The sequence below is a fragment of the Fusarium tjaetaba genome, assembly GCF_013396195.1.
Source record: "Fusarium tjaetaba strain NRRL 66243 chromosome Unknown NRRL66243_c0000004, whole genome shotgun sequence".
In the NCBI taxonomy this organism is placed as follows: domain Eukaryota; kingdom Fungi; phylum Ascomycota; class Sordariomycetes; order Hypocreales; family Nectriaceae; genus Fusarium; species Fusarium tjaetaba.
In genome coordinates this window covers 2,974-30,282 of record NW_023501200.1, presented here as the reverse complement: position 1 = coordinate 30,282, position 27,309 = coordinate 2,974, and the positions used below count along the sequence as shown (strand labels likewise).

The following is a 27,309-nucleotide window of genomic DNA, read 5'->3' as shown; positions in this document are numbered from 1 at the left end:
GTTAACGTACGTTTGCCAACCCAACCAATTGCTCTCGTTGCTAACCTTGTTCCCCAAGCCACGAGCACATGTTTGATGGCTGAGACATGAAAGACGTCTGCGGGCCTTGAATCATGTCCGGGCTTACGCTTGAGCTTTTAGCGGTTACATCCTTGAAGCATCAATTTTGGGTCCGTTCGCATGGGATGGACTGGCCTGGCTGCCCCCAATGCAGGGGGAGCTGATGACGATTAACTGAACAGGTTATTCGTATTAATGAAGCAAGGCCACTCATAGTCATACACAAAAAAATGACGCGCCAGATCGACACGGGGAAACCAGCCCATCCATATTAACGTTGCACCCAAGCCCAAGCTCTGCTCTTCCGTCTTCCGTCTCTGCCTTTCTTCTTCTCCTCCTTCGCCAAGAGCTGCCAACTGTTCACGATGCACCCGCACCAAAGTCAATCTAAATCTACCTCTCCTTAATGACCGTCGTACGTCCGTCGGAACCGCCGAAATCATGGCCGCTCAGTCTGGGGAGACAGGCCAGACGGGGCCAATTGCCGTGTCGTTGCCGGTCAACATGGCCATCGCGGGCCTCTTCGCCATAGCCTGCTACAACTGTCTCGAGATCCTCATCTCGTTACTAAGTCGCTTCAAACGGCACGATGGGCTCTATTTCTGGAGCATGATGGTCGCGACCCAGGGGATATTGCTGCACAGCATCGTCGTCATGTTGAGGTACTACAGCCTGGGGCCTAATTTCTTGCTCTGCGTTTTGACGTGCGTGGGCTGGTATGGGATGGTCACCGGCCAATCTGTCGTGCTGTATTCTCGACTACATCTCATCGTTGAGGATAAGTCGAAGACGCGATGGGTTTTATACATGATCATCATCAACTTCTTCATACTACATGTCCCGACGACGGTCCTCTTCCTCGGAAGCAACACCAAACACTCCGCCCATTACATCGGCGCCTTCAACGTCTACGAGCGCATCCAACTCGCCGGCTTCTGCATACAAGAAACAATCATCTCGGGTCTCTACATATGGGAAACGTCGCGGGGTCTCAAACCAATCTTTGCCGTGCGCAAGAAGATGGAGCGCAAGATCATGCGATACCTCATCATCGTCAACATCCTCGTCATCCTCCTCGACATCAGCCTCATCGTCACGCAGTACATGAGCCACTTCAACATACAAACAACATACAAACCCGTCGTGTACAGCATCAAACTAAAGATGGAGTTCGTGGTGCTCAACAAATTGTTGCTACTCGTCCAACACAGTGATTGCAATTGCATGCACATCGTCGGCGAACCCGAAACCCCACCGCCAGATCCTTCAAACGTCGAATGTCAATCAATCGGACGAAATTCCTCAACGCGGACAGGGAGCGACGTTCCCATTCAAACGAACGTCGCTCCAATTCAAATGAACCACGTACAAAAGTACAGCACCAACGCATCATCACAGTCGGGCGGTCGTCACCAAAAGGCCAGCCCATTAAACTTCCTCGACTACTGTAAGTAACTCTCCCTTGTCCCGCCCTTCAACTCTAACACATCGCAGAACAATTACTCACGCCACACACACGATTCATAACTACAACGCCTCCGTAAGCTCTTCAGTCAGCCACTGAAGCACGACCCTCACCGCTGTTACGAGTTCCCCAACTCAACTGCAAATGCCGAAGCCATCACCTGACACTGAAGCTGCCGTAAGCTAACAGCGCCACAAAGCCACCACGGCAATAAATAACTTCAGCCGTGTCATTTCACTCATCTCGCCATTCGTCATCGAGCGCCTGAGTTGGGTTGGCATTGTGTCTTCCGACCCATCTCAGTGACGACCTGGCTACATACAACATGGTCTTGGGACCAACCATTTTATCTACGAGGATGACGCCGCCTAGAAAAAGGCGCAGAGCGACCTCGAATTGAACAGAATTGTCTCATTTGCAATTCGGCATATCATATCATTGGGAGGAGTTCAGGATTAAGGACAGTTCATTTATTGGGGGGAAAACACGGAACCCACTAGCAACATTGATACCCATTGATTCTCATGTATATCATTTACGATCGTAATACAAAAAGTTTCATGACCAAATTATTCAAAATCCTCAATTCTCGTTTTTATCCTCGCTGTGTCCTTCCAACGAAGGACAAGCTTATGATCGTGCTCACGCGCTACGCGACGCCAAATTCGAAGCATGTCTTCCTCGGGCGGCTGCAGCTTCTTTCCGACGATTCTCATACACGGCTCGACTTTGGCGCTGTTGTAAGAGACCCTGTAGCTCCCGATCACTCCGACATTGATGACCATTCGTTGTAGTCCAGGCATGTGAGAAGCTGCCTGCCCCGCTGCACAGAGGAGTTCGTGTGCATAGTCTGAATCAATCGGACCTCTGAATTCATTGACGTTGAAATTTGAGTAATAACCTCGCGGCCGCCCACTCGGTGGGCCCCATCGTTTGGTTTTGAAGATGTCAGTGTTCGGATCTTCCCTATAGGGCACCGCGAGCCACTGTCCAGCGGGGGTGATGGCAAGAAACCCGATCTCGTAGTTTTCGAGTTTGGACCAGCCGGGATAGCTAGACAGAGCTTCTTCTGATGGGCCCATTACACTCAGTTCGAAACTCCCCTCCGCCGAGAATCGCGTAATGTTCTCTCGCTGAGAGAAGTTGAAGAGAGCTTGGCTGAGGTGATCGCAGTTTTCTTCTGGGTCTAGTATACTGGCGGGTATGTGTACATGATCCCGTGGTATACCTCGTGAATAATGAAAATCGAAGTCATATATGCCCTGTGGCAAGATAGACAACGAACTTGCAAGCTCTACAGAACTGTCAGCGACTCAGGTTTGCAGCCCGTGGAGACCTTACTCTTTCTCATCTCAATTCTGAGACCTGGATCCTTCAGCTCTCTATCACTGAGATGAAGTTTGAGCTTCTTCAGATGTGGCATCTTGCTTGCAAGGATGCACGCCGCGTGAGGTTCGAAGCATAAGCTCCACGAGACGAGTTCAAAACTGCACGAAGCTACGGACGGTAATTCTGGTAGCTCCTCGCCGTTGCGGTTCATACCAAAATAGATGGTTGTAAGCCAGGGACCCTCTAGGGTATTTGCTTCCATCTCTTCAGGGCTGGAGATGCGGCTCAGTCCAAATTCCCGAGGGATTGGGAAGCCGAACCGTATATCGATGTACGGTTCCTGATTCTCGTGGACAGGAGCCAATTTGAGGACGTTGAAGAGGATTCTCATGATCTTGGCGAATACTCTATCGTAGCCTCTGTCTCTGGGGTGGGGAAAGTCGATCACGCTAGTGATATAGTCACCATTGCCATCACCTTCATTTTCTTCGAACTCATCCTCAGATGAGACATAGCCTGCATCATCTCTAGCTCTCAAAAAGTCCCCTCTTACATCAAGTCCAGGTGGGAAAATGATGGGGGTATCCCATGGTCGCGGGAGGGGAAAGGCAATGAGAACAGCGATGAAGCGAACATACCCCAGGCGCCGTTCAGTGAGATACCCGTGCTGTGCCGCTTCAATCAGCCTCTTGGGCGAGATGACAAGGGTATGGAAAGTGAACGGCTCAAAGGCGAGCTGCCAATTGTGTGAGACAGCGGCGTATGGGGCAAGGGAATTGTGTCGAGACAACGTCCGCGGGGTCTTCAACGTGCCATTAGAGTCCCAGACATCGAAGACAGTGTTGATGTCAATTTGCGGTCCACACGCAGCAGCCTCCGCTGCGATCATGGAGAGGAGCTCAGTCGAAAGGCGATCCATTTTGAGTTTGGGAAGCGCTGGCGGTTAGTTAGAGTTAGTCTACGGAGACTAACGGAGATTGTTTGATGATTATCGATACGTAAGCGGGCGCGAATGAGAATGCGGTCCTCACGTGACTGACGTCACGAGTCTCAAAGGTCAAGGGAAGACATGCAAGTCAGCAAGACAAACCTCATGTCACAGAGAGTCGATAAGACAATGGATAATGCTTTCATATCCACAGAAATTTGCTGAGGAATATTTTTTGCGGTGTTTGAGTGTGAACAAATTATCCAAGAAGCGTCATCAAGGCGTCGACAGTGACTTGGGCACCATATTTCTGCATATGAAAGAATGATAAGCTCACCGCTATCTCAATTATGAAGCGAGACTTCAACTTCATTGCGGCAAGCGAATGCCTTGCAACAAAGTCGTTGGCTATTCCTCAGGGGGCATGAAAGCACCAGACTTTAACATAGAATGTTAATATAAACTCAGTAAAAGGCACCCTCAAGTCAGCAAAGATATCCTAAATCTATGCTAATTTACCCAAGTCTTTGTGTTATTCAGGACTAAGGTCCTAAGCCTTGTTTCCCTCCCTAGCGATTTTAGTTCACGATCAGTATTGCCGATGCACCATGTTCTTTTGGCTTTCCAAGGAGCATTGCCGGGAAGCTTCTGATAAATAAGTGATGATACGCCGGCTGTATCCATTCATAAAATCTAACGTGGCAATTGTTACTGTTCGTAATGGAAGAAAGATATTCTGTATCAATATACGCGAAGTTTGGTATCTATCATTATGCTTTATGTCATACAATGCAAAGTCGCTATAACAGCCTGAATAGGCTTCCTTCATTCTCCAACAGAAAATGATACTCTAATCCAGCTTCCCTCAAGATGCTCTACTCGTAGTATATTCTTGTCTCATTCTTGACCTGAATACCTTGTACACTTGTGTTGTGTGCGTGGCTGTTAGGCCTTTCATCGGCGCAACTGGTGATGACAGTGTTGTGACCGGGAACGCGTTCTTGGTAGCCATGAAAGTTCATATCATCAGACGATCCGTCTTCAAGTTCGGCAAGCTGTCGCTGAGAACTATTGTCGTCGATTTCTTTCGTCCGAGTAACGTTGGTGAGCTTGATACCCCGGCTGCTAGTCAAGCCGCTGATAGGATTGGGAGCACTTGAGTTGGACTTGGATGAAAGTATCGAGCTCGAGATAAACTTGCGGAAGATAGGTCGGATGATGGGAAGACAAGCTGTCAAGGTTAGCATAAAGGTCAGCGATCATGATACGCTACTTACAAGAGATGATTGCGAGATAGGCTTCTGTGCCTGCCCAGATAATCACTCCCCTAATATCCCTAGCCATCTCAGTCGTGTTGGGATTGAGGTTGATTGCTTCGATAAGCACGATGATCGAGGCTATACAAACGCTGTAAAGGAGACCAAGTTAGCTTCCTACTACTAATGCAAGACAACGAGAGGCGGCAAAGTGAAGATGAACAAGACTTACAAGATACCAAACATGAACAGAGCGACGACAGCGATCTTCTGGCCCGGACGGAGCTTGAGGTTCTTGACCTGAAATACAGGCAACGACAACACAGCAATTTCGAGCATAAGATGTACCAGTGTCGTACCAAACATAAACTTGGCAGGGTCGATGTTGCATACGGCGTTCTTAATATGGTGGTCCCAGTAGGCACTGACAGGTATGCAGTGGAAGATGGTCATGAAAGTTCGGATGGTGAGCCAGATCACGGTGCATCCCTGAAGGATCCGGATTCCCATTCGGATGTTCGAGACACTGAATAGGCGCCAGTAGAAGCCGAGGATAGCAAGCTTGGAGAAGCCAAGGGACATTGCGTATGTGAACTCGGCAATGAATAGTCCTTTTCGTGCGTACTCCTCGACTGTCTCTGCTGGTAGAGGAACCTCCGACTTCGCATGGCCAAGACCCATGTCCACAGCCCCTGGAGAGTTGTCAGCATGCTTTGACTTGACTACCTTGATGTTATCTGATGACGCATGAAGATGTTGCTGTACATACAGTAAATCGTGAAGCTAAAGTAGAGAGAAGCAGAAATCTTGGGAGAAAAAGATCAGTAAGTGGATATTATCAGAGGGACAAGTACAACTCACCCAGGACATCATCGCGAAAAAGTCATCCCACCACAAAGCGACGTGTGTAAGCCTTCGAGATATCAGACGACAGACCAAGAGAGTTGTGGCGACAGAGTAGGTGATGATCTGAGAGCTCATCACCCCAGCATCGGGCGTGTAGTGTGATGCAGTAGCCATTGTCGGTGAGTGAATGCAAACAAAGAACGGCAGAAGAAGAAGATTCCGCAGATGGATACCCAGGCAAACTATGTATCAGTACCGATGGGTCTGCCCAATTACCCGGTCGCTGGGAAATGGAGAAGAGATAAACGAAAAACGAAAAAGAAAAGGCTCCGCAGGGCTGATATCTATATGAATGAAATGGAGAAGAGAATCAAGGAACGAGATGTAATGAGGAAGAAGCTAAGAAATAGTATCTACAGCACTACAAAGACGGAGAAACAGGGGAAACGGCACTGCTACTCATTTTTCTCGAACTGTCAGTGCACTAACTCAAGACCAACAGCAGGAAGACGGGCTAAAAACAGACGACGTCGTATTTAGACTGTAGATCTCACAGACCGTCTCCGGGGAACCCTGTCGATCGACATTGTGTCCAGGGAGTATGATATCCCTCCGGCACCTCTTATTCGCCATATGCTAGGTCCTGACGTCGTAACAAGTCCTGTGTCATGCCCTGACTCTTCAGCGTTGGGGCCTCATCCTTGAAGAGAAGAAAGAACGCAGACAAGGGGGATCCTCCGGATAAGGTTTGCTGTGGATTTTGATGAGCCGTTAGGGGAGGATCTTGGCATATTGATCTGCTGAGAATCACCTTCAGCTGGGAATATCCGATATAATGCTGACCTCCCGTACGCCACTGATGAGATCCCAGGCCGTGGCTTGGACGTTTTGGAGGAAGCATGCAGCCTTGGACATGACTTGACTGAAACGAGAAGAGTAATCAGTTCGTACGCCAGGGAAAATGCCGAAAGTTTAAATTGCTGTACGTAACCAAGTCCAAGCTGTCGAGTAATGCTAGCGCCGTTTTGGCATATTGAACCCCTAACGGCATATGAAAGACGGTGCGAGTCATAGTCGACGCGGGGGTTGCCTTGGCTATGCTTGGCAATTATTCATGTCCCGAGCTACAGCTCGATTAGGCTTCCTTGTGAAACAGCCATTACCGGTTCGTTCGGATGAGCTATCAAGATAACGGTAATCACTTCGTTGGTGTTGGCCTATCTTGAGGTCTAAGCTCGCTGCGCAGAAGATCTTTCTATGAGATGGGCATAGTCTGGGGCAGACAAGGAAATCCTCCGAATCCCCTGCCAAATGACAAGAGGCTTGCATGAGTTTTGGATCAACGAAGGCAGATTTGATATGATAGTAGGCCTCTAGGCTAACAATTTTGGCGCCTTGATCTACCAGACTACCGCCAACGTTTGTTGCTCCCGAAGGCCCTTGAAACCACGCCCAGAGCAGAGTACAAGAGATTCAAGAAGCATAAAGTAGACATATTAATAAAGTTCTCTATCACTTGAAAATACGTTCTTGGTTGCAAATACAGGCCTTGAACTTTGAGCTTACCTGATACGTTGATAAACGCGTATAGCGTCCAGCCAAGACCCTGGAGAAGGCCTCACTTTACTCCGTAGTCCAGCTGGTCATTTCAATCCTTTCGTGAAGTATTGCGCTTCTGCTACAATTAGGCGGTAATTAATTGGCTGCCTTATTTTCCAGCCCACAACCCATGTTGTAGGGATGTCACTGCCGGGGAGCCTAGGAAAGCTAGACGCCACAATTACTAAATGAAGATGGGGACTGAATCGTGCGAGTGATGCAAAACAGGTTGCCGGCCGCCGTAGTAAGGAGCCAGGATTTAACCTTTCTTCATTGGTAAATATGGCAAATGATCGACATACTAATACAGTACTTATGCTAGCTGAGGGTTCTAATGCAGTTCGTCACATAACCAACACTCGCCGAGAACAAATTGGACCCTGATATGCCTATGAGAAATACGACAATGTCATGTTGGTGTCTGTTAGGCTGAATGGTGACTCGGACCTTCGACTGTCACGAGGAAAGATGATCGACAGGGCTCAGACACGGTTGCATTCGTTGAACATTCGAACGCGTTGGCAGTGTTGGTTCCGTGCTACAAGAGACGCTACACTGTCTACCCGTCAAGCATCGACCAAAGGTACCCGTCTCGGGGCCGAAAGGGGCTCCTGTAACCCTGTGTTTCATCTCAGCCTCAAAGTCCCGAAGTGTAACCCTCACAATACTCACATTCTCGAAGCCTCTGGATGATGATGCCCCTAGCAGGCCTCCAAAAGATCTCCATAGGCTCATTAGGTTGCGGTCTTTTGAGACTCACTTCAATAACATTAATGTCTGTGCTGTTATTGCTTTTGGGATAGTTCTTGTTCTCGAACCCAATAAATTCGCGGTCGTTTACCCTTGTAAAACTCAATATCTCAAGCGAAGTCTCATTTTCGAACAGCGCCTGGGAGATCATTTTGCCAAGAAAATGCCAGAAAGGGAAGGGATAGTCATAGTCGTGCTGAATGCCAATCTGAGCAAATACTTGTCGTTGTCGAGCGTCTGATATTCTTTTCAGCCGATCAGTTGCACGATTCTTCTTTGTGTACTGACAAAAGGACTCACTGCAATACCACATGTGTCACGCAATCCAATTCGAAACTGTCGATGTAACATCCCTCGCCTAAAAGGAGAACCTTGGGGAGTTTCCATGACACAACAGCGTCACGGTATGGGACTTGACTGTTGACAAGCTCGAGATGAGGGGTACTTGACGATTGGGGATCTGACTCGGCGACGGTTGAATTCGAGGCCATTCTCTCAGGTTCAGTAGAAACACGAATACCAAGGGCCGTTGTACAAAGACTTCGTATTATGCCCCGAGCCTCTTTGTATTTTCAACCATGTTACGGTGCGGGGGGAACTCGGTGGCTTTTGTAGTCTTGTCTAACTACTCGACTGAATAAAGGGCGGCGGTTAAACACGGCGCGTCTATTGGCTAGCTCGACATTGCCATAGCATACTGAGGGCTGAATTTCACAGCTTATAAACCACTATTAGAACTCTCAATAAGAATATGGCCCTTTTCGAGAGCGCAGCATCATATTCCTTTGGTTTGTCCTTCTTATATAACGTCAATATGGGAGATCTCAACTCATCGACTTTCACCCAGCCATGGCAGGTTTCTATCCTTTACTCCAATGGAACAGATCTGAACTCAAAGTTTGCTCCACCTTGGGTTGGTTCTCCTAATATCAGGGGCACGTTCGACATTCTTGAAAGTTGCATCTTTACCCTCATTGCATGTGTCTTCACGGCCCTTCATCTTGACATAATTCCGAACTCTACATGGCAACGCCGTCTGCTAGAGAAGATAAAATGGGTTCTGTTGACTATTGTGGTCCCAGAATTCTCCTTATTAATCGCGAGTAATCAGATTTACTCTGCCTGGTCTCTCAAGTCGGAACTCCAAAAGATACAGAAACGACAGAAGTCGTCGATAACAAGTCCTGATGATGATGTAAGGAAGCTCACACGGCGAGCCCGAATGCTTAATAACAGTTTCTAGTTTGAGATCAACTTGCAGTACGCCTACTTTATTGTTATGGGAGGAGTTCGTTTCGACGTCGACGATATCTTGTCTACTTCGGATCTTGACCCTTCAGCCAAGAAGATTTTCAAAGATCCTCAGCCCGAAAAGGGCAAGAGACCAGTCCGAAGAACCGTCCGCGCAGGCCCGCCTGCTATAGTTCAACTCGCCAGCAAGGGTCATTGGTTTAAAGTCCTAGAGAAAGACATTGACGACAAAAGCAAGGCTGGTGTATTTCAAAAGGCCCTTGTACTTATTCAGATACTCTGGATGATTACCCAGTGTGTTTGTCGGTTTGTGTTTGGACTTCCGCTTACACTACTGGAAATCCATACCATGTTGCATGTCTTTTTTGCTATCATCCAATACTGTTGTTGGGTCAAGGTTCGTTTATCCCTCAAAATCTCATTACTATTAGCTGACAAGCGTACAGAAACCTTTGGATATTCAGGAACCATTCGTTGTCCAACCACATGGTTTCGAAGCCGAACTGGCCATCATGTTACAGAAGCAGTTCTATAGCAGGATGTCGTACAGTCTAGCACTGTTCCCTTCACGTCAAACACCAGAACAGCCACCCCCAGAAGGATCTTCGGGTCGCCAAATGAGATGGATCGATGGGGCGTCGACAGAAATGAAAGTTGGCGATATTCTTCCCTCTGGACTTGCTTTCTACACAGTAAATACCAAAGATGCTTTATTTCCTCTCGACAACATCTGGGGTGGCCAGACAATGGTTAAACACAAGCTCAATCGAAGATCTAAACCCGTCAAGGACTCTTTCACACTTACACCTGACTTCTTTCGGCGATGGGATATTATTCTGTCTAAATACTCCAACGAGCAGCGAGAGTACCTGGCTGAGACGTCGATAAGGATTCGACAGCACAGGTGTGAGGAAGATGGTATACCGGATCTTCCGGAGAGAGAAAAACGTATCCTCCTCCTGGCGCGCCTGGACGAATTCAGACAAGAACTGATATTGAACTGCGAACGAGATTTCTGGGAGGGTAGAAGTTTCTTCTCCCTTGATCTTGCTCCGCATTATGAAACGCAAGGTTTTCTTTCGAAATATGGTCCCATGTGGAAGTTCTGGAGGTACCATAAGATAGTATTCCTCGCCGCTATCCTATCTATTTGCTATGGTGGTCTTCATCTTGCGCCTACATTCTTGTTAAAGTTCCCCTCGTACACAGAGGCAGTATTGTGGCAGCTCAGCTGTATGATCATCATGTGCGCGTTGCCTGTTTACGTTATAATATCAGGCCTGATCTGGCTCACCCTTTGGTGTTTATTCCTCGACAGATCTCATGCTCTCGTCTTTCCGCGGAGGACACCGGAATATCTCAGGAGATTCATCAGAAACTTCGCCAAGTTCTATTGTATATACTTGCTATCTGTTTTGGGTAGCGCATATGTTCTGTCAAGGGCCTTCATTGTCGCAGAGATTTTTGCAAGCCTGCGACATTGTCCCGTTGGAGTTTTCCTCACTTTTCAGTGGCTGCAGCTATTTCCTCATTTCTAGGCATAGTCTACAATAATGTCGTATTCCTGTTAGATGTTTCTTTTACAAGCGTCACGAATATCAAGGAGGCCAACAAGCTCAGGATGAGCATGAGCGTCAAACAGGCCCAATGCGCCGCCCTGAAATTCGCTAAATACAACGAGTTATTGGGATATACTAAGATGCGCCCGATCTTCAGGATCTTATTGGCTAACTGCTGTGACATGTCCCATCGTAGTTCGTTTCTTGGGGTAAGTCCCCCATGCCCGGTTGAAAGGCTGGACTGAAGGACCGACTGAGGCGAGATGAATGTCAAAAGCATGCATGTTTATCTGGCCCCGGCAATACTTTAATTCCAGCAAGGTAGTCTTTGCTGAATGTTATTGGTGTCGTCAGCCTTGAGTACCACGCCGTGGTGGTAGCCATACTCATACAGTACTCACGTCTTTATCAGTGAGAAATGGAACATTCGATACCGACCAAACAGCCTTCCTACCCACTGAGTCGCAAGATGATCATTTCGGTCATTGGATTTCCTTTGTGTTCCCCTTCTCATTAATGAGGTACATAATGTTATTCTCCGTTTTGTAAGAGTGCCAATACGAGCAAGATCCATTCAAGCGATTGATTCCGTGGCATTTATTAGCGGTCATGACCCACTGTAATATTGGATGCTGAGCATTAGTTGCAGTGGAGTTCTACAGCCATGAACAGCCAGAAGATAAGGTACCTTAGGTATGAGTGGTCCCTTGGGGAGTCCATAAGAACAAAACGGGACTTTAGAAGAAGACATGAGTATGAAGAAAAGAGTCCTCTAAGTTTAGGCCAGATTACCCAAGTCTTTTCATCTCTTAGGATTAAGATTGGATCCTAAGTTTAGGTTCTTTGCTCCCTTTAGCGGATCCTAAATTTTAGGCAACATTACCCACTGAAGGAAATGGCATTACGCCTCAGTAAGTGGCTTACACAAAAGTTACTTCCACCACGAAGCCGACCTTTTTATTTTATGATCTTTTCGAGGCCCCAAGCTTTTTCGTTCGTTGCTTGATGCCCCGACCCTAAATACCTTTTTCTGAGCCTTGGTCTTTTTCTTCCCTAATCATCGCTGCCAGATCCAGTCTGTGCCAAATGATCTCACGCTTGTGCATGGCTTCCAGCAGCTGGTGCCTCTGGCGCCTCTCATTAGAATCTTGACATCAAACCGACAATACCTCTTGCTACTTGCCGTCTTGCACCCGACCTCTGCCCTAGAATTCTTCTCCCCCATAGGTCTACAATACTCCAAGGCGAGCTTTTCTCTTCCATACTTTCGTGGCAACAATTTTCTGTCTCTATTCCAGGGCGCTCAGGGGCTACGAGTTCTTGTCCTCCTATCCCTTCTCACTGCTAAAGGCCTCTCGCTGTTTAAAGACTCTTCCTTAACTCTTACAAGTCCGACAATCTGTATTCACATATCTATGCAAAGAGACAATACGCATGCCTGAAGAGTGAGATCGGTTATTAAATAAATTTAAGAAAAGGTATCCTAAACTTGGGCTAAGTTTATTCTTAACTTTTAACATGTTGCCTAAGTCTTCTTATCATTTAGGATCGAGGTCCTGAGTTTTCTTTTCTCTAGCTCACAGTTCGGAGAATGTACCAATGAATCACTGAATTCCTTGTACAGCAAAGCATATCGTGCACGATACCTGAGTAAAGGTTAATCTATGTTTAAGATTCAGGCTTTTGACCGGATGCTTGTGCTCCCACAGAACCTTATTACCAGAAATGACTCTCAAAATAATAGCCTCTGGCTTTCCCCACTCTAGTTGAGTATAAATAATCAATGTTGGCCCCTCGTAACCTTTCCTCTCTCTTCTTTTCATCACTCTCCTCATCGACGTAGACCATGGACTTGAGAATGCAAAGGATGACATACGCTAAAACAGACCCTTTCATCAGGCTCCCGCCGGAGCTACGTATCCAAGTCCTCATATCGGTTGGCTGCAAATCGTCGATATTACGAATAATCCAAGCATCTCCTGTCCTACTGCAACAATATCTCGCACACAAGAAGTCTATCTTACGACAAGTCCTTGCCACCGAATTTGACGCCGAGATGATACAAGATGCTATGGCTATTTTGTTGTTTCCGAATCGTCGGACCTGTGCTGGTAAGCATCAACGCAAGAAGCTTAGTCGTGCACACTTGCGGGCTTGGTCAAAGTCTCGGCTGCCCGATCCGTTCAAGAGTAACGACGATCACCTGGTGGGTCGGCTCAATAAATTACATGATCAAATTCTTCTTTTGGTCGAGGACTATATCACCAAAGCCACTGCTTCCTTTCCCCCACAGGAATATCTTTGTCTACCAGAAATTCAGCCGCTATCAACGGAAGGACACCTTGTGTTCAAAGACCTCAAGGTCACGCCGCGATTTAGTTCCGCCAATCTCACATCCTCGGAACGGAAAAGGTTTGTCAAAGCATTTCTAAGGTTTGACTTACTATGCAAGGACAGCAAATTCTCTTTTACTCCCAGCAATCTACGGCTACGTAAAATCAGCAACGCCGAGTTCGAAGCTATCGGGTGTGTCCACAGCTATGTCTGTTCTCTATACGGGGCAATGCTAGCCCAATGCAACCATGCTGATCTCCCAGCCGCTTTCGCAACTCCTACATCCACAATGGGGATGTATTTTCCGGTTCCCGACGCCCTCTTTTTTGATGCCAACGTCTACGCACCTAATCTGCATTTACTTTCTCGCGACTTTGGCGATGATATTGGGGCCGGTTTCTCAACGCTTGGGCTCGATCGCCTAATTAAATTCCTTCGCTACAATATGGCCAAGCCAGATAAAAGGAAAGCACTCGACAAGAAACTCAAAGATGTCTGGAATCATGGATTGTATGGAGACCCGTGGGAAGCGTACTTCCATAACATATTCGCGACCAAGCAAAAATACAAAAATGGTCACGAATCGTCTTTATACAACCAGCTCTCTCTGGAGCCCAAAGAGAAACTCAGATACAAGCTCGGTCAGGAGCGCGCTTGGGTATTTTTCAATGACAGTCGCTTTTACCCGCAAGAGAGCGCCGAACGACCAACTTTTCCATCGAAGAGATTTCTCGCAGATCAACCAGCTAAGAAAACTTTTATCAACGATTGGTTTGATAATCTGAGAGATGACAAAGACTAACGACGAGGCTAGGGTATATTCCAATTTATTATTATTCAAATTCACCCCTGATAATGGTGGAATTCTATTCATTCAGAAGAGTGGTGTGCGACTTCTGGTGGGCAACAGGTAACAAGATTGATGTTTGGACGCTGGTGCTTTTCTGCAAATGAACTTTGTTCACTCATAGGATCGCGCTGTTTTCTTCTAATTGATGAGCTCAGGAAAGTGTATTTAGTAATTTGTAATCCATTAACGAATATCATAAACTTACCTGTCACCGGTGTTCGCAGCCTCAGCATAATATTTCATGTGTCATTGATAAAACCAACGTTGATGATAGATTGTTTTAGGGTAGCCTGGGTAGGCCAGGTGAGTACGTAGTTGGCAATGGAGTCGAAGCTCGACCCACACATCCAACTCGCATTTAACCCTCCAACCGGCTTCCCCAACCCCCTCCTCAAATGTTGGGCTGTCATTTCCAACAACCTGAGGGTGATGCCTGATCGGCCTTTAAACTTGGCATCATAGGACCCTGTCAGCTAACTCTAGTTGTATCTAGCCTGGCCCGATATGAACCCCGCAACAGGCAAGCAAGAACTCTCGTGAGACCTTGGACAAGCGCGTCACTAAAGATGTCACTCACTAACACGAAGCACTAGTTGCAAACGTTGCCGTTATCGAAAGGTAAGTTGATGCCGGGATACCTTGATAGAAATGTGTAAGTTTAACAGCGCTAGTTGAGATGCACGCGAACAGTCCCTTGCACGAATTGTGCGACAGCGGGTGCAGGCTGCGAGTATGAAAAGATCGACAAGAGACGGAACCCACCATCTTCAGAGTACACGATTGGTCTACGAAATAGAGTTGCTTCACTAGAAGCCTTCATACAGGAGTTGAGAGAAGCTTCTCCCGCTCGCCGAGATGAAATGCTTGGGCCCGCGGCTTATATACAGGGCACATCAAATATTTCGATCGCAGGGCCGTCTCAAGTCATCCAAACTGATACCACAGCCCGAGCACGCTTGAAACCAGATGCAGAAGGATCACTAGTCTACCATGGCGCGACCAGCATCTTCAACAGCGATCTTCTCACCACAAGCGAGAGCTTTCCAAGTCCAACACAGAGTCTGTATGCAGAGTCCAACTTTGACCATGTGATGGATCATTTCGGTATCAAGCTGGAAGACGACACGGTTTTCAAGGCATTGCAGCAGTTCTTTCGCTGGCAGTACCCCCACTTTATGTTTGTTTACCGAGAGGCGTTTCTAAGAGACCATTTTGGTGAGCGGAAAGGCTGCAAATACTGGTCATCTGCACTTCTCCTGTCTATATGCGCATTGGGCCTCCTTATGTCAGACACTGAAGTGGAGCGGAACCTGATTGAGCAATTCTTTCAGGCGGCTGAGAGTATCGTGATGGTATCTGGTCTGAGCCGTCCCTCGATCCCCACCGTCCAGTCATTTTTATGCTTAGCATTTTTTGAAATTGGTCGCGGAAATGTATCCAAAGGATGGGCTTTCTCAGGTATGATTTACTAAATGCTCGCATGAAAATGTTGATTTTGACAAAAGATAGGTATCGCGTTCCGTATGGCCCAGGACTTGGGCTTTCAAAGTGATCCTATGAACTGGCTGCCACATGACTCGACCATTATCTCAAGCGAGGATATTGAGATCCGCCGCAGAATCTATTGGGGCTCATACATTTCAGACAAACTGATCAGCTTGATACTTGGGAGACCAGTACAACTGGCCTTCGATAGCGCTGAGGTCGATCTACTGGAGTTCATAACGTAAGACAGTCTCCATTCCCAGCTTTCAAACCAACTAATGAAGTCAGTGACGGCCCCGGAATGGAGTACTGGCGACCTGTTGGTTTCGGCGATGACCCGGAAGAGCTTCGAGTTTTGTCAAACATACCATATCTCAAAGAGCAGATTCGTCTCTACAGAATTGTCGAGAAAATGATGACCACGGTATTTTCTCCAAGGACGCCTCGAACGCAGACAGATGTCTTCACACGACAAACGTTGCTTGATAACCTCAACCTCGAGCTTCTACAGTGGAGGGACGCACTGCCGGCGTTCGCAAAGTGGAATAAGTGGTCGACGGGTGTGACAATAACACCAGCGGTGGCTACACTCCAGTAGGTCTCCATGACTCTAAACAAAGCTTCCTGGCTAACATATATCGTGAAGCCTTCTTTACAGCAGTATCCGCATTGCCTTGAACTACGAGTCTGCCACCATTACTAACGTCGCCTCGGCTCAAGAAGCTGCACTTCTCTCTTGCACTACCGCCGCTCAAGATATCCTTGCCCTTGTTCGAATTTACAAAATGCAATATGGGCTTCGTCACGCACCACTCATATTGATTTACGCATCCATACAAGCCTCGAGGTCTATCGAGAAGTTTGGCATTCCGGAAGAACAGAGCTACCTGGTTAGTTGCTTGGCTGAGTGCGCTCACACTTGGAGCATTGCTAGTCAAGTGCAGGGTCCGATGCCAGCAGTGAACCTTGATGCGTATCATGATCTAGTATAGGAACACGGCGGTTAAGCAAGCTACATCACTTACTAAGTCTCATAGACATGTAAAAGTTCATAATCATAAGTGGAGAAAGCAATATCATGTATAGCACTGCTAGTGTCATTTTCAGCGATCGCCATATTTCATGATCAGGCCTAAAGTCTCTCCCCGTCCTCCAACTCATGGATCAACACAAGAGGCCCCTTGGGAACAATCTCTGGCCCAGTGATACCAAGAATCCTTCGTCTAGCATTTGCATAACCGGTCTTATATTTCTCAAGCCAAGTCTCAGAGGTCTTTCGAAACGCACCATGAGTTCTGGAACTACTGTCCCAGTAAAGCCTTCTCAGCCAAAGATGCAAATTCGGATAGTGATCCCTGATGGTTCCAAGGTTGCACATGAAAATAGGGACGTAAGCAACGTCAAAACGGAGGATGGTTGGGAACAGACGGATATCAGCTTCGGTGATGTTCTTGCCAAGAAGAAAGGGACCTTCATCGAGTATTTTCTCCAGTCGATCGAGTGACTCGAAGAGCTTTACGACGTTCTCTTCATATGCAGCTTGAGACATGGCAAATCCTGTCTTGTATACGCCATTGTTGACAGTATTGTAGACCCATTCATTGATTTCATCAATCTTCTCGCGCAAATCATCAGGGTAGAAACCGCCTCCAGCTCTATTTGTTTCACGATCTTCCTCCGGAAGAAGGTGGTCGAACTCCGTGTACAGCATCCGAATGATGTCACTCGACTCGTTGCTCACCATGGTGTGAGTTTTCTTATCCCAAAGGACGGGCACAGTGTATCGACCCTCATAGTTTGGGTTGGCCTTGAGATACAGTTGCTTCAACGTGTCGAGGCCATATAATGGATCCTTGGGGAGCACACCATACTTGGCAGCTTCTGGGCTGTCATCGAAAAACCAACCATCTTTGCCCATAGTGAGTGAGCAGATGTATAGGTCGATTATATTCTCGAGTTTCTTGAGGCTTCTCACGATCATGGCGCGATGAGACTGTCGTTGTCAGTACTGGAGAGGCAAAGCCTAGTGATGACGTACCCATGGACATCCTGGGCTCAAATAAAGAACATAGCGATCTCTCTCAGCGGGGAACTGAGAATCGGGATCGTTTAATACGAAACTGCGAAAGGCGCTGTCAGGCCGAATGAAAGAGCCGTCCTTGGTTGGCTTGAGCCTGATCTCATCTGGCTTTGGCACTATTAGTCATCGGGTTATTACTCTCATGAATGGCATGACGGTTTACCTGATCACACATGTTTCTGATATTCAAGGAAGAAGAGTCTTTAGAGAAATGATATCTCGAAGAAAAGGATCGGACGGTATTCTGCTTTGGGATGATATACGACCTGTATGGCTTGAGACTCAAGATGCGTAAAGATGGAGGTTTCATGCCAACTCTTTCAAAGAAAATGAGGTGTTTATCCAGTTATTAAATATTCCCAAGATTGGTGTATAAGCAAATCATGCCATGATATCAGATCGGCCAAACATGATTGATAATCACGTCACCAAACTCGGCACTTATGATGACAACCGCGCGGCAAGTCGGCCGGATGACTATAAGTTGTGGGGCCAGAATGCGGCAAACAAGAAAACCCAGACAAAATATCACAAGATACGAAGAACATATAATCTGAGGTCTATAAAGTTAAAAGATAAATTATTCTAAATTTACCCAAGACTTTTATTACTTAGGGTAGAGATCCTAAGCCTTTTCATCCGATCTCTCTAGTCGAATAAATCCAAGTCTGAGCTGGAAATATTCGATGAACTCTCTGATCCTTCTCTCTTGATGGTAGACGGTGGGATACGAGGGATGGTCTTGTCGGGATAACAAGTCTCGCATTGCTCACCAACGCATCTCTGTGCCCACGGTGTACGCGGTCGAGGCATCCTCCCAACCACTGGTTCGCAAGCTAGAACCCGAAGGTGACTGAGATCATCATCGTCGAGAGATAGAGTATCAAACATGTCAAAAGCAGTCTCTGTCTCGCCACTGTCGACTTCATCGTTGCTGTTGCTTATGACCCACCGAGTGCCAATGTCTTCTCTTTTGACTTCCGTGTAAATGAAATCATCCGAACGGAAGATCTCCCTTGTGGTATCCGCGTTCGTATCTTGCTGTTCCCTCCCCTCTTCTAAAGTTCTTGGGATATGCTGAGCCCGTATCAAGCTGTAATCGATACACCAAATCGTGACCTGGGCAACGTCAAGGAGATAACTGATCATGTCTTGAAAAGCTCCACGAGTCATCCCCAATCCTATCTGGCTATAGTGGACCTTCCGGTTCTTGAGGGTATCCATAATCGAGGTGTCATAATCCATCGCAACGTTGTTCCCTACGAAGCTGAATCCTGATCTTCGATTGGAGGGGCGTTCGTCGAATAGAGGTAAGAAGACAGTTGGGTTAATATGCCACCAATCCACTTGGCTAAGCCATCGAGGATCAAAGTGGATGAGATCGTTGTCGAAATCTATTGTGATGTGCTTGATATTACCATCATTGTCTTGGTAATATGCAGTATGAGTAGCACCTTTTTGACTGATGTATCGGCCTGGTTCTGCTGTACGTTTTGGGTGGAAGGGGGACTTGACGTGCGACCACCATTCATTCTTAGTGAACCGTCTTTCCATCGCTTGACGTGATTCCTTGCAAAAAGTCCACAGATAGCTGTCTGTCAAGTAGACTGAGTCGTTTGGGTTGCCCGTAACATCGTCCATTGGAATAGCTAATGAAAGCCCTGTGGCAATGTTCACAGATTCGTACTCGAAATTCTTAGTGCGTAGCAAGCGAAGAAATCTCCCTTGTATCGGTTTCATGGGAGTTGGCTGGAGAACGCGATAGTCGGCGATGTAGAATCGGTGAACATGGTGATCTCCAGGGACTGGGCGGACTGCAGCTTCCCAGATGAGAATCTGAATCTCTTTCGGGAGTTGGAGGAATTTTGGAAAAGTATCTGGAGCCATATTCTGATGTAAATACTCAGGATAAATATCAGTTGGGGCAAGAAATCATAAAGAGTTTACTAAACGATGAAAAAAGATAGGTTAAGCTAAGTGAGATTGGATAAATTTAGTATAGATCTTTAGGCTCTACAGTAGTAGCTCTTCATATATCATCAACTTAAAGGTCTTCTGGTTGCAAATATACCAATGGATGTGAGAGAGGCGGCTCATGGTTAACAGCTTGAACATGACGTAGGCTGAGTCATACACCGAAACCACATTTCATTGGTCGAAATGGCACAGCCTATGACCTACGATCAGCACAAACAATGAGAGGAGAATGAAAACCAGAGATGATCTCCAAAGACTATCGAATTTTGACCATATTTTAAGAATAAGGTGAAGGAAGCCTTTAGCTGGTCGGGCGGTAGCTAAAGTGCGAGGCTATTATATTAGCCTTTTAACCTTAGTCAACGCTGAAGTTTACTTGACTCAGTGCTGGGGTGTCTGATTGGCTTCCGCGTAAACGCAATGAGACGGACTTCCTTTTCCCACTACGCTACTGAATCCTTCAGCGTTGCGCCTCAGCCCTGACGCGTAAAAAGGGAGGCTTAGCTGCATCAGACGCAGAGTCCAATGGAATGGGATTCTCATATGATGATGCGTCTTTTTTACTGACCGTACCCACTGTTAATGGTCGATCGTGGTAGGTCGACGAACATCGTCATAGGGGACATCTGATCAAAAAGGGAGACCAGGTTGAGATTAACGACCTGTGTTGGATCTCTTGGCTTCTCAGTATATTTAAACTTATTTCGGAATCTAAAAACATCGAACCCTTTCTCATCTGCCTGCTTCCTAACCCCCTGCCTCACGGAGCAGGGGAACTTCTAAGATCAATTAAGGTACTGAGATAAACTGGTCTAGAGGGTCCCAAGCCTTGCCCTGCATGTTGTAAGCATGTGTTGGCTGCTTGACGCTATCGGATTCTTAACCGAGCTGTGGACCTCGTTTAGGTAACATTTTGACAACCAATTGCCAAAGGTTATTAGACAGGTCTAGAACAATTCTCCCTCGAGAGAAAACGGAAATTAGCCTTCTCGTATACTTCGGTAGTTGCCTATTCCAGCTACAGTCTTTGCCTGGAAGGTAAGAATCGTAACCATCATACGACAGATACATCGTCATTGGCTAAATAGTATCCGAGTGACCGCGATGCTTCCGCTTGATTACGTAGATCAAAGTTTCGGCTGTTCCTACTTGCAAATAGGGGACGTAGCATCAAGCTTTCGCAGATCAATAGGGCTACAAGTTATGCGTTAGCCCCGCGGGAGCCGGTCCAAATGCCTGCCATCTTTAAACTGTTGAGCTTGCAGCTGTCACGTCATGCTTCGTTCTTTTGTTCTTGCTTCGTTCTCTTCAAAATGGGTCTTCGATTCTGTGGTGCTCAAAACGGTGTCAAGATGGGAGTGTTGAACGCTCCCAGGCGGGCCATATGGATTTGCTCCATTGTCAGCCTCACTGCATTTCTCATCTTCTTCTGCTTTCCAGTCTATTCGTTTTACCCGCTGTAAGTTAATGCCGGCCACTCGTTTGCACGACAAAGACTTCTCCTTGCGATGCTAATGATGTACCGTATAGGAAACCCATGGTCTCTCCATCGAATCCTCCACCTCCTTCTGCTCCACAAGCAACAGATACCTTCAGTGCCAATTGCCATAAGAAACCTCGACCGGAAGCATTTAAACAGCATGGCAATGGAACCGAGAGCCTGGCTCTACCGAAGCTGATGGCGGAACTATGGAAACCCCTAGTACACCCCATCATGGAGAGAGTGTTCGTCACCGACAAGGGAGAACGCTTCGAAGTACCAATCGACCAAGTGCGATGGAAGAAGCCATTAGGGAAACGGGTTGTTATAGTTGATACTGATACTCGACTTGATGGTAAAACGGAGAACACGATGTTGAATGAATGTCCGTTGGACTTTACAACACTACCCGGACGGACTGGAGGTCACTTAAACCACTATATATATGGTATAGTCAATCGACTCTGGTGCCTGATACTCTGCTGACATTGGGTTAGCTATGATCCACGGCTACGATTACCGACTAGTCCGTGCAGCCGATTATCCCGATCGACACGGAACTTGGGTAAAGCCTGCCATCACCAAAGAGGCTCTCAAGACCCACGATTTTGTCATTTCACTCGACTCAGACGCCGTCTTTACGCATCTCGACCTCCCACTAGAATGGCTCATGAACCTCTGGGATTACCGCCCAGAAACATTAGTCGCCATGGCTTACGACCTCGACTGGGAACAAGACTACGATCCCCAAGGAAACCTCATCCTGAACACGGGCTTCGTCATCGCACAAGCAAGTCAGCGTACCCAAGACATGTTTCAGCGATGGGAAGATTGCCCAAGGAGTATACCTGGCTGCAACCATTGGAACCACAAGTGGGCACATGAGCAGAGCGCCTTTTCGTACTATATCCGGTATGAGTTCAACCGAACACATGATGTGAAAAACATACCATGTAATCAGGCCAACGGGAATGAGTTCACGCTTGATGGAAATGGAGAGTGCAAGGGTGTTTTTGTAAGCCATAATTGGAAGCATAAACACAAGACGCCCGAGCTGTTGAGCAGGAGTATCATGACTTCGCTGGCCCGTCGGGTACATGGGCAGTTCCACAATGATATCAAAGACTTATACCTAGATGCCTCGAAGCAGACATATCCAATCGCTGATGCGGCACCCTAGGCAATGAAGGAAGAAGTAAAGATAGATTCAATTAGACTATAGACCGCTTATCTGTTCCTAAGAACAATGATTCCGCTAATACCCAACTGCTTTCTTTACTACCCAATACTGCAAAGACTGAAAAGGCCCAGGAAATTACCTTACCTTATCTTATCTTCGTGAGACAGTGAGGCGCACGAACCAAACCATCATTAGACATGACAACTGCGCTCGCAAGCAAGCAACGCTAGCTTTTGACGCTATGAATAGCAGTTGATTGCTCAGATTACGACCACTGGGCTATAACGACGCTCATTCGTTCATGCGTCATAAAATGTGCCAATGATTGGAGTTACAAGATGCTTGGGCTGTCTAACCGAATTTGGCATGTCGAGCCTAAGAAGCCGGAATGCAGGTGATGCAGTACTACCTACTTATGCACAGTCACTTGGTGCGTAAAGGTAACCAAAACTGGAAACAAATGTGAGCTGTGGCGCATACCACGTAGTAACATATTGGAATCAAGATTTACGCGTACTGTTTCGTCCACAGATACTGGGGGAATAGGCAGATCTACGAGTGAACTTTGCGCCGGAGTCCAACTCTTTGTAATGAAGGGCTATTTAAACAGTATTTGCTCAGATCTAAGTTTCTTATGCACAGATATCAGCTACCAATAACATATATAGCCCAGAACTTACAGTATCTCCCAGCATATACACGCCTTACATCAGCTAAATAAAACTTAAGTTCATCAACAATGGCTTCATTCGAAGGCAAGGTGGTATGTATATCAGGAACTTTCGCTGTTTGAAAGGTAAGCTAACCTGAATCATGAAGATCGCGATTACTGGTGCAGCATCTGGTATAGGTCTCGCAGTTGCTAAGCTTCTAGCAAGTTGCCGTACCCAACTATCGCTCGCGGACATGAACAAAGCCGGCCTTGAAGCAGCTCTTGAGTCACTTCCTGGTGATAGGCACATAATCACGCAAGTCGATGTGCGTGACAGCCAAGAAGTAAACGCATGGATCGAGAAGACTGTTTCTGTCTTTGGTAAGCTTGACGGTGCTGTCAATATGGCTGGTGTCTTCACCCACGGTACATGTCTTCGTGAAGAGACTGATAAGACGTGGGACTTCATCACGGGAGTAAATGCTCGTGGTGTTTTCAATTGTTTGAGAGCAGAGCTAAAGCATATGAAGTCTGGAGGTAGCATTGTATGCTTTGACTAACCTGCTACTGAAACTTGGAAGCTGATTTGTGTCCAGGTATCGGCACCTAGTGTTGATTGTCAAGCCGGCTTTGCTAATGCTTCTGTATACTGTGCAAGCAAGCATGCTGTCATTGGCATGTCTCGATCTGCTGCAAAGGAGAACGAGAATATTCGCATCAACTGCGTGGCACCAGGTACGTCTCATCCCATGCCGAAAAATCACAAAGCCGTCCCGGATCAAACTACCGCATTTCTGACGACTATTTTTAACAGGCAGTGTCCGAACTCCCATGATGGAAGGCGAGGTAATGGCCGAAGCAGTAGAGGCAGAAGTTGCGCAGCAGGCTCAAAAGCGTCCTACGGAACCCCATAAAATTGCAAATTTTATTGCTTTTCTCCTCAGTGATAAAGCCAGATTCGTCACTGGAGCTGTTTACAACGTCGATGGAGGTTGGGTTTGTTAGTCGGAGGTTATCCCGAGCACTTCGGCATAGGTCGGCATGCAGCCGATAAGGATGGAGAACACCCACTTCATGGTAGCATCAAATTGTACTAGTCAGATTAGCAGTCTCTAAAACTTTCCATATTTGGTAAAATTAGTGAGTGGGGGTGTAATCGGCTATAGTTCATGATCAGGCGGACATTATAAGGCAGCCCTTATCTACTGTATTGCAAAGCTGGACTCCTCAGCTAGTTTGAATTCTTTGTCTCTCTCAAAGTTGAAGTTCACATATCGGAAATCTCAGTCTCCAAGGAATAATGACCGTGAAAAGTCGACTCCAACAACCTGTACGGGTCGCCATTTTGGATTGCGACTACGTCGTACCGAAGGTTGCCGAAGCTTGGGGACCAACATATAGCAGTATCTTTGCTCATCGACTGCAAGCTGTCAATAAGACTCTAGGGTCTGATAAGCTTCTGCAGATTTCTGCCTTCGATATTATCAAAGACGAATATCCTGACCCAAAGGACTTCGACGCCTTCTTGATCACAGGTTCTATCAAAGGCGTATATGACGAAGATCCCTGGATTGCGAGATTGAGAACTTTCATTCAAGAAACCTACGAGAATCACCAACATGTGCGGCTGTTTGGAGCTTGCTTCGGGCACCAGATCATCTCTGTAGCCCTGCTTGAGAAATACGGAGTGATTGTCGAGAAAGACCCAAAGGGCTATGAAGTCGGCATCCACAAAGTTGCCCTGAACCCGAAAGTCAGAGCTCATTTTAATCATATTCTAAGCCTGCCCGAGAGAGACGGATTGCGGATACAGTTCGCACACGGCGACCATGTTCGGTTTGAAGCAGCATGGCCTGAGTCGTGGATGTCGATAGGAAGCACGCCGCATTGCGCCGTGCAGGGAATCTTCCAGCCAGGACGTGTCTTGACATTTCAGGGTCATTTTGAATTCACCGAGGAGATTTCAACGGAAACGATTAAATATTTCTATACACCTGAGAGGGGATTCACATCTGAGCAGACCGAAGCTGCTTTGGAACAGATTCGAGGGAAGGACGATTCGGAAGAGGCTGCAAAAATACTGCATGCCTTTTTTACAGAAAGTAATGATATATAGGTATATCTATCACTCTGAGAACCATATCATAGATCATCGTCGAGCCTTATCTGAATTAAGCTTTTAGAGTTGGGTGGCTTAGCGCATGCGCCCCCAGAATGAGGCGCAAGGAATTCAAGGCGGAGTGAAAGGCTGAGAATTAATTTCCCTCTTTATACCACATGCTTCGTCTTCCATCTTTCACTGGCTTATCATTCAAACTCTCCTTTCATTTTGCTATGCAACGGTTTCTCGATGCCGTTTTTTAAAAGCTTTCGCAGCGGCGCAAAGGTCGTGGACCAAGCGGTCAATCTAGACCCGCACACCTGGACATTGCCATCGTCATACAAGCCCTCCCAGGCAGACGGTAAACAAACGATTATCCCCGACCCAAGAGTCTTTTCCAACGTGTTTTCAATTCCCTGCGAAACAGAAACACAGAGTATTGAGACTCTACTGGCTTATCCCGACGCGAGTCACGCTGCCGTACATCTTGCTCTGCTTGAATGCTTCCGGAACTTGAAAGCTAGTGCGAAGGCGCTTGACGTCAAGGTCATCCAACCACCTTCATACGATGAGACCAAGAGTCCAGAGCCAGCATCGCCATCAGAGCCCACGCAGCTTCCCGCATCTAAAAAATGGGATCTTCTCATAAAACTCGCAGTTACACGATTTACGACTTGGTGGTCTGGTATTGAGTTGTTACTGAATCATGCGAGCGCCTACTCGCATCATGGAGGCACCCGTGCTGCTCTTCAGCTCACAAAGGATTATCTACCACCATTAGACATACTACTAGTATGGTACGCACTTATGCTGAGTCCGGAAGCTTATGAGGCTGCTTGCAACGCCCAGGGTGCCAATGCTACGCGACTGAAAAACCTTTGCTTCCCTTGGCCTGCCATTCGCGATGTCATCGATATGGATAAGATGCAGCTTGTACTTCCTCGATCTGCGCAGAAGCTGTTCAGTAATATCACGTCTCAACCATGTGACATTCTTGAGTATCTACAAAGTCCACCGGCATATACCGATACCGGCAAAGTGTGTATCGAGACTGACTTGTTCAGCGAAGTCAAGAGGCACGAAGACATCATTGAGGAGTCTCATAAGCTCCTGTGGATACGTTCACCTGCCTTGCAAGGGTCCCTGATCCGAGCGGGCTTGGAGTATCTGGACTTTCACTTGAGGGAACCCAATGCAGTTGAAGAAGAGACAGTTTGCCATCAGTCATTTGGAGTTCGGCTTTTCTGGAGGACGCATCGACTCTTTCCAAGACAGTACAATGCTTTCCTGAGAGAAATAGGAGGCGCCCAGCCAGATCAAACGCAGGGGCAAGACCTCAAGCGAGATGCGAAGATTTTGTTCGATATGAACGACCCATCTCCGATACAAGAGCACTGCCACTGCTGGACATGCGAGCGCATTCGCGACGATCTCCCAGAATTCGTCTACATAAAGCCTTCAACAGCGGCATCATCTTCTACAAGTTTGAGTCCTATGCAGAAACAAATCTCCTCATTATCTGCCGAAGCTCTACTACAAATACAGGACGACCTTGGCTTCTGTCTTGCAGTTGAGGACGCTCGTCGATCTGGGCTGCCATTGCCAACTCGACCACCAACTGCTGCAGAGAAGGAGGCTGATAAGATTGCCAAACAGAAGCAAAAAGAGCTTGGATATAGGCCTGGACTGAATGAGTATGTTGAAGTGTTGCCTGATGGGAGACGCAAGATTCGGACGCATAAATACAAGTATACGACTGGAATGTGGGGAATGGCTTTGTTTTAATCTTTACTAGCAGGCCCTTATATTAGCTATAGTAAAAAGGAGTAGTGTATTATAATTTCATTGAATAAGATTACTATTTAAAAGTATTAAGGTGTAATAAATCCTTTACTTTAATAATACTATAGGCATCTATTGCTAAATTATAATCTAGCTTAAGCCTAAATATATTATTAATCAGTATCCGCATCGTATTCGCTTTCTCCTTGACACCCTTTCTTTCGTTTGCTACTATCACGCTTCTTCACCTTCTTCCCGCTCAGACCTTCCACAGGTTGCCGCTTTCTCTTGTTACCAGGTCCTGCCTTGTTGGAGCTTGGGGCGTTGTGGGTAACCTTCAGCCGC

The 27,309-nt window shown here is 46.9% G+C and overlaps 12 protein-coding genes across 12 annotated transcripts; 7 read left to right on the top strand and 5 right to left on the bottom strand.

Moving 5' to 3' along the window:
- Positions 1 to 501: 501 nt before the first annotated feature.
- On the top strand, positions 502 to 1,515 carry FTJAE_77 (uncharacterized protein; the record flags this gene model as incomplete). The annotated part of the gene is made up of 1 exon (XM_037354442.1): positions 502 to 1,515. The coding sequence occupies one exon, from the start codon at positions 502 to 504 to the stop codon at positions 1,513 to 1,515; it is 1,014 nt and encodes a 337-aa protein (XP_037212795.1).
- Positions 1,516 to 2,094: 579 nt separating this feature from the next.
- Positions 2,095 to 3,773, bottom strand: FTJAE_76 (uncharacterized protein; the record flags this gene model as incomplete). The annotated part of the gene is made up of 2 exons (XM_037354332.1): positions 2,095 to 2,819; positions 2,867 to 3,773. 2 exons carry the CDS (start codon positions 3,771 to 3,773, stop codon positions 2,095 to 2,097), a joined length of 1,632 nt encoding a protein of 543 aa, XP_037212794.1.
- Positions 3,774 to 4,657: 884 nt separating this feature from the next.
- Positions 4,658 to 6,058, bottom strand: FTJAE_75 (uncharacterized protein; the record flags this gene model as incomplete). The annotated part of the gene is made up of 4 exons (XM_037354222.1): positions 4,658 to 5,013; positions 5,060 to 5,190; positions 5,271 to 5,797; positions 5,900 to 6,058. The coding sequence occupies 4 exons, from the start codon at positions 6,056 to 6,058 to the stop codon at positions 4,658 to 4,660; spliced, it is 1,173 nt and encodes a 390-aa protein (XP_037212793.1).
- Positions 6,059 to 8,120: 2,062 nt separating this feature from the next.
- On the bottom strand, positions 8,121 to 8,724 carry FTJAE_74 (uncharacterized protein; the record flags this gene model as incomplete). The annotated part of the gene is made up of 2 exons (XM_037354112.1): positions 8,121 to 8,478; positions 8,534 to 8,724. The coding sequence occupies 2 exons, from the start codon at positions 8,722 to 8,724 to the stop codon at positions 8,121 to 8,123; spliced, it is 549 nt and encodes a 182-aa protein (XP_037212792.1).
- Positions 8,725 to 9,047: 323 nt separating this feature from the next.
- On the top strand, positions 9,048 to 11,022 carry FTJAE_73 (uncharacterized protein; the record flags this gene model as incomplete). The annotated part of the gene is made up of 3 exons (XM_037354002.1): positions 9,048 to 9,428; positions 9,477 to 9,881; positions 9,931 to 11,022. The coding sequence occupies 3 exons, from the start codon at positions 9,048 to 9,050 to the stop codon at positions 11,020 to 11,022; spliced, it is 1,878 nt and encodes a 625-aa protein (XP_037212791.1).
- A 1,888-nt stretch (positions 11,023 to 12,910) lies between these two features.
- FTJAE_72 (uncharacterized protein) lies at positions 12,911 to 14,179 on the top strand (the record flags this gene model as incomplete). Its single annotated transcript, XM_037353892.1, has 1 exon — positions 12,911 to 14,179. One exon carries the CDS (start codon positions 12,911 to 12,913, stop codon positions 14,177 to 14,179), a length of 1,269 nt encoding a protein of 422 aa, XP_037212790.1.
- Positions 14,180 to 14,875: 696 nt separating this feature from the next.
- On the top strand, positions 14,876 to 16,704 carry FTJAE_71 (TY1 enhancer activator; the record flags this gene model as incomplete). The annotated part of the gene is made up of 6 exons (XM_037353781.1): positions 14,876 to 14,879; positions 14,942 to 15,685; positions 15,737 to 15,953; positions 16,001 to 16,306; positions 16,359 to 16,602; positions 16,657 to 16,704. 6 exons carry the CDS (start codon positions 14,876 to 14,878, stop codon positions 16,702 to 16,704), a joined length of 1,563 nt encoding a protein of 520 aa, XP_037212789.1.
- Positions 16,705 to 16,844: 140 nt separating this feature from the next.
- FTJAE_70 (glutathione S-transferase) lies at positions 16,845 to 17,967 on the bottom strand (the record flags this gene model as incomplete). Its single annotated transcript, XM_037353670.1, has 3 exons — positions 16,845 to 17,705; positions 17,751 to 17,900; positions 17,956 to 17,967. The coding sequence occupies 3 exons, from the start codon at positions 17,965 to 17,967 to the stop codon at positions 16,845 to 16,847; spliced, it is 1,023 nt and encodes a 340-aa protein (XP_037212788.1).
- Positions 17,968 to 18,440: 473 nt separating this feature from the next.
- FTJAE_69 (glutathione s-transferase omega 2) lies at positions 18,441 to 19,679 on the bottom strand (the record flags this gene model as incomplete). Its single annotated transcript, XM_037353559.1, has 1 exon — positions 18,441 to 19,679. The coding sequence occupies one exon, from the start codon at positions 19,677 to 19,679 to the stop codon at positions 18,441 to 18,443; it is 1,239 nt and encodes a 412-aa protein (XP_037212787.1).
- A 1,403-nt stretch (positions 19,680 to 21,082) lies between these two features.
- FTJAE_68 (uncharacterized protein) lies at positions 21,083 to 22,429 on the top strand (the record flags this gene model as incomplete). Its single annotated transcript, XM_037353449.1, has 3 exons — positions 21,083 to 21,228; positions 21,300 to 21,604; positions 21,777 to 22,429. The coding sequence occupies 3 exons, from the start codon at positions 21,083 to 21,085 to the stop codon at positions 22,427 to 22,429; spliced, it is 1,104 nt and encodes a 367-aa protein (XP_037212786.1).
- Positions 22,430 to 23,168: 739 nt separating this feature from the next.
- FTJAE_67 (glutamine amidotransferase) lies at positions 23,169 to 25,197 on the top strand (the record flags this gene model as incomplete). Its single annotated transcript, XM_037353338.1, has 5 exons — positions 23,169 to 23,192; positions 23,249 to 23,626; positions 23,678 to 23,816; positions 23,896 to 24,077; positions 24,454 to 25,197. The coding sequence occupies 5 exons, from the start codon at positions 23,169 to 23,171 to the stop codon at positions 25,195 to 25,197; spliced, it is 1,467 nt and encodes a 488-aa protein (XP_037212785.1).
- Positions 25,198 to 25,431: 234 nt separating this feature from the next.
- FTJAE_66 (uncharacterized protein) lies at positions 25,432 to 26,967 on the top strand (the record flags this gene model as incomplete). The annotated part of the gene is made up of 1 exon (XM_037353227.1): positions 25,432 to 26,967. One exon carries the CDS (start codon positions 25,432 to 25,434, stop codon positions 26,965 to 26,967), a length of 1,536 nt encoding a protein of 511 aa, XP_037212784.1.
- Positions 26,968 to 27,309: the final 342 nt, after the last annotated feature.